Source organism: Carassius gibelio, chromosome B1 (genome assembly GCF_023724105.1).
Source record: "Carassius gibelio isolate Cgi1373 ecotype wild population from Czech Republic chromosome B1, carGib1.2-hapl.c, whole genome shotgun sequence".
Lineage (NCBI taxonomy): Eukaryota > Metazoa > Chordata > Actinopteri > Cypriniformes > Cyprinidae > Carassius > Carassius gibelio.
In genome coordinates, this window is record NC_068396.1 from 32,569,207 (window position 1) to 32,574,073 (window position 4,867).

Genomic DNA, 4,867 nt, shown 5'->3' on the forward strand with positions numbered 1-4,867 from the left:
AGATCTGATTAAACAACCCACAAACAGCATCACCAGCTCCACTTATTAATAACCAGACTGACTTTATTTCTGTCCGACGTCTACAGAAGATCTTATTGAGAATGAACTAAGATTTAGATGTTGATTTATTGTTTCATTTGTGTAATGTATGTACTATTGGGTATCAGCATTCTGTGATAAGCCTGCCCTCTAGTGGTGACTCATAAAAGTGACGTATTGAAGTTAACAGTTCAGAGTAAAAACAATGTGAGTTAACACGACTCGATTGTCTGCTGTGTGTATCATTCATTCTGCCAACATACACAACAAAATTGGCGACGAGGTCTGGATCAACAACTACAGATGCGTCAACAAGACTTTAATGGACATGTAACAGGAAGAGATTGTGAAAAGACAGCGTGAGTCACATGAAAGAAAGAGAAGCCAATTAAAGTGTAAAGCTAAACTGCAAACGAGCAAAAATGTCAATGATTGGAACAATCACCGCTTTTGATAGTAATGCTGAAGATTGGGGAACTTATGTGGAAAGAGTGGAATTATACTGTGAGGCTAATGATGTTGCAGATGATAAGAAGGTGGCTGTTTTGCTGAGCGTGATGGGAGCAAAGACGTATGGACTGCTCCGTAGTTTGTTAACCCCTGAAAAGCCAGCGGATAAAACATTTCAGCAAATAGTGGACATTCTAAATGAACATTTAAACCCCAAACCCCTATTAATTGCGGAAAGATTCAGATTCCATAAGCGTAACCAAGCAAAAGGAGAAAGCATTCCTGAATATATAGCTGAGCTACGCCGATTGTCAGAACATTGTCAATTTGGAGCTGGACTGGCAGATGCATTAAGAGACAGGCTTGTGTGTGGAATGCACAATGAAAGCACACAAAAAAAAATGTTGACAGAAAAAGACTTGACACTCGATCGTGCACTGAACATAGCAATATCCATGGAGACTGCAGCAAAAGATGCATTGGAATTGCAACAAAAAACAATGGAATGTGCAACAAATAAGCTGTCACTGAAACTGGAAAGAAAACAGAAATGTTATCGCTGCGGAAAAATGTCTCATGATGCGAATGACTGCTGGTTCAAAGATAAAGAGTGCAGAAAATGCCATAAAAATGGGCACATCGAACGTGTATGCAAAATGGGCAGACAGAGGATACAAAAAGACAGAACACACAAAGTGAAACGTAAATCCGCCACTGTACATCAAGTTACTGAAAATGAAACAAACACAAGTTCAGGTACAGATGATCTTTCATGTTTGGAACTGTACAGTATTAAGGAGACTGATCGAAGAGTTATTTGGCTTACACCAGAAGTGTCAGGAGTCAAACTAAAAATGGAGTTAGACACTGGATCGGCCTTATCAGTCATCTCAGCAGCTGATTACCAGCGACTGTTCTCAAAAATACCACTGCAAAGCACATCAGTGATATTAAAGACCTATACTGGTGAAAAAGTGTCTCCGAAAGGGAAATTACCAGTAATTGTGAAGTACAAAGAAAATCAGCAGCAACTGAACTTGTATGTGTTGGAAAATGGAGGGCCTGCATTGTTTGGACGTGAGTGGCTGAGGAAAATACCTGTGGACTGGCACACAATAAAAAACCTGGATGTGTCCCAGCAAGTCAATAACAAAGAGACACAAAAGACCCTAGTGCAAATTTTAGAAAATGCAGAACCTGTGTTTCAGAAAGGAATAGGAACACTTAAGGGAATAAAAGCAAATCTGGAGTTGGAAGAAAACACTTCTCCAAAATTCTTTAAAGCTCGCCCAGTCCCGTACGCAATTCGTCCCAAGGTGGAGGCAGAGCTGGAAAATTTGGAAAAAATGGGAATTCTGACAAGGGTTGAATGGAGCGAATGGGCAACACCCATAGTCCCAGTGATCAAAAAAGGGAAAGCAGGAGATGTGCGTATTTGCGGGGATTTTAAAGTGACCATTAATCCAGCGCTTCATGCAGTACAGTATCCCCTGCCACGCATTGAAGACATTTTTGCATCCTTGTCTGGTGGAGAACACTTCTCAAAAATTGACCTAGCCCAAGCTTACCTCCAAATGGAGATGGATGAGAAATCCAAGAAATTCTTGACCATCAACACACATAAAGGGCTCTATCAGTACAACCGTCTTGTTTTTGGAATTGCCTCAGCCCCTGCTTTGTGGCAGAGAGCGATGGACCAGGTGTTGCAGGGTATCCCGGGAACGCAGTGTTACCTGGATGATATCATTGTAACGGGGAAGGATGATTCAGATCACCTCCAAAACTTGCAACGGGTGCTGATGAGATTGTGTGAGTATGGACTAAGAGCCAACAAAGAAAAATGTGAGTTCTTTAAGTCTCAGATTTCTTACTGTGGTCATGTGATAGACAAAGATGGTCTACACAAGTCACAAGACAAAATTGAAGCTGTGCTAAAGGCGCCACACCCACAAAATGTGTCTCAACTGCGATCATATCTCGGACTTGTGAACTATTACCACAAATTTCTTCCAAACCTCTCCACTGTACTACATCCTTTGAATGCATTGTTGCAAACAAAGACACAGTGGAAATGGTCGGACAGCTGTGAACAAGCTTTCCAAGAGACCAAAAGGCTCATAACTTCTGATGTAGTGCTGACACACTTCAACCCATCTATGCCTATCAGACTGGCGTGCGATGCATCACCATATGGAATTGGCGCAGTGCTGTCACACAAGTTTCCAGATGGCACTGAAAAACCGATAGCCTTCGCATCTAGATCACTAACGACAGCAGAACGTAACTATGCACAAATAGACCGTGAAGCACTTAGTCTCGTGTGGGGTGTAAAAAAATTCCACCATTATCTGTATGGTCAAAGGTTTACCCTGATCACAGATCATCAGCCCTTGGTCTCAATCTTCAATGTTCGGAAGGGTGTCTCAGCGATGGCCTCAGCACGGCTGCAGCGTTGGTCACTCTTTTTGGGTGCTCACCAATATGATATCGAGTACAAAGGCACCAAACTACACGGTAATGCTGATGGCTTGTCACGTCTTCCACTAAAGTTGACAGAAGAGTCAAAGGCGATGGATCCAGCTGACGTGTTTCAAACCTCAATTGTGAGTCAGTTTCCTGTGACAAATGCCACTATTCAGAGAGAAACCCGCAATGACCCAACATTGTCTAAGGTCTATGATATCACTGTACATGGGTGGCCGACAAAAGGGAACTCCCTATATCCAGCATTCGCAGCGAGGAGAGAACAGCTTTCTGTGTGTCAAGGAACTCTAATGTGTGGCTTACGAGTCGTCATTCCCTCCAAATTGCGCAGTAAGATGCTGGACACACTGCATGAAGGACATTTGGGCACTGTAAAAATGAAAAACCTTGCCCGCAGTTACATGTGGTGGCCGGGAATCGACAAACAGATTGAGGATCTGGCAAAGGCTTGTCCAGGATGTCAAAAGACACAGAACTCTCCGCCATTAGCTCCCTTGCATCCCTGGGAATGGCCGTCAACACCGTGGCAAAGAGTGCATGTCGACTTTGCTGGACCATTCAAGGACTCAATGTTCTTGATCGCCGTGGACGCGCATTCTAAGTGGCCTGAAGTTGTTCTAATGAAGACAACCACATCCGAAAAGACTGTTTCTGTGCTAAGAACAATATTCTCCAGAAATGGGCTGCCAGAACAGATATGCACGGATAATGGACGACAGTTTGTCTCAGACGAGTTTCAGAAATTCATGAAGCTGAACGGAGTCAAGCACATTACTTCCGCACCATACCATCCTGCCACTAATGGCTTGGCAGAAAGGTTTGTACAAACCTTCAAGAAAGCAATAAAAGCAATGGATAATGACACTATCTCGCTCCAACACAAAATAGACAACTTCCTTTTCATGTACAGAAATGCCACTCACTCCACGACTGGTCAAACACCAGCGATGATGTTCCTGAAGAGGAATTTAAGATCTCGTTTGGATCTCATCAAACCTGATGTTCGACGAGATGTAGAAAACAAACAATTTGTGCACATGAACAATAGACAAACAAGAAACTTCCAAGTAGGACAAGAAGTCTTAGCACGTGACTACAGACTGGAAAAGTGGCAGCCAGGTACCATCACCACCAGAACTGGACCCTTGATGTACACAGTAAAGGTTGGAGACAACACATGGAGACGGCATGCAGATCAGCTGGTGGATCGGCAGACAAAATCCTCGCTGTTACCTGTTTCTGATTCACCTGACAATGTCCCTGATGTAAATGACAAGGTCAATGATGCTGTTGAGACTGCCCCTCTTACCTCAGTTAACACGAACGATTCTGAACCACAAAATGATGAACCAGATGGGACGATTCCAGTTACACCTGAACAGCACCCAGGTTCACAGAGACGTTATCCTGAGAGATGTAGGAAACCTCCCCAAAGGCTTGATTTGTAGTTGTGTTTTAGTTGGCAACATTGTTCAGGTTAATTGTAAATGTTATGCAGTAAGTTTATAGTTATGTATTTCTTGTTTCTTAGGTTGATTAATCTAGGGGGGGAGGAAAGTGTAATGTATGTACTATTGGGTATCAGCATTCTGTGATAAGCCTGCCCTCTAGTGGTGACTCATAAAAGTGACGTATTGAAGTTAACAGTTCAGAGTAAAAACAATGTGAGTTAACACGACTCGATTGTCTGCTGTGTGTATCATTCATTCTGCCAACATACACAACAATTTGAAGTAACCATGTTAGAGATCAGTGTTTGCTTTAGTTGGGCTCTTGACCCTTGATTTCTGTCTTAGTCTTTTCTCTGGCTGTTATAACCGTGTGTTTCTAAAACATATTTGTTGTAACTCAAAAGCCCAGAAGAAATGCCATCAGGTGTTAACCTGTACCTAGA

The 4,867-nt window shown here is 42.7% G+C and overlaps 2 protein-coding genes across 2 annotated transcripts; both read left to right on the top strand.

Annotated features, from left to right (window-relative positions):
• The first annotated feature begins 1,343 nt into the window (after window positions 1-1,343).
• Window positions 1,344-3,042, top strand: LOC127948385 (uncharacterized protein K02A2.6-like). The gene is made up of 2 exons (XM_052544814.1): window positions 1,344-2,851; window positions 3,039-3,042. Exons 1-2 carry the CDS (start codon window positions 1,344-1,346, stop codon window positions 3,040-3,042), a joined length of 1,512 nt encoding a protein of 503 aa, XP_052400774.1.
• Window positions 2,976-4,552, top strand: LOC127949486 (uncharacterized protein K02A2.6-like). Its single transcript, XM_052546836.1, has one exon. It carries the CDS (start codon window positions 3,060-3,062, stop codon window positions 4,419-4,421), a length of 1,362 nt encoding a protein of 453 aa, XP_052402796.1. The 5' UTR covers window positions 2,976-3,059; the 3' UTR covers window positions 4,422-4,552.
• The last annotated feature ends 315 nt before the right edge of the window (window positions 4,553-4,867 follow it).

What these genes read in the sequence shown, in the direction of transcription:
- LOC127949486 (XM_052546836.1), top strand. Translation starts at nt 3,060, where the DNA reads ATGGATCCAGCTGACGTGTTTCAAACCTCAATTGTGAGTCAGTTTCCT.
- LOC127948385 (XM_052544814.1), top strand. Translation starts at nt 1,344, where the DNA reads ATGGAGTTAGACACTGGATCGGCCTTATCAGTCATCTCAGCAGCTGAT.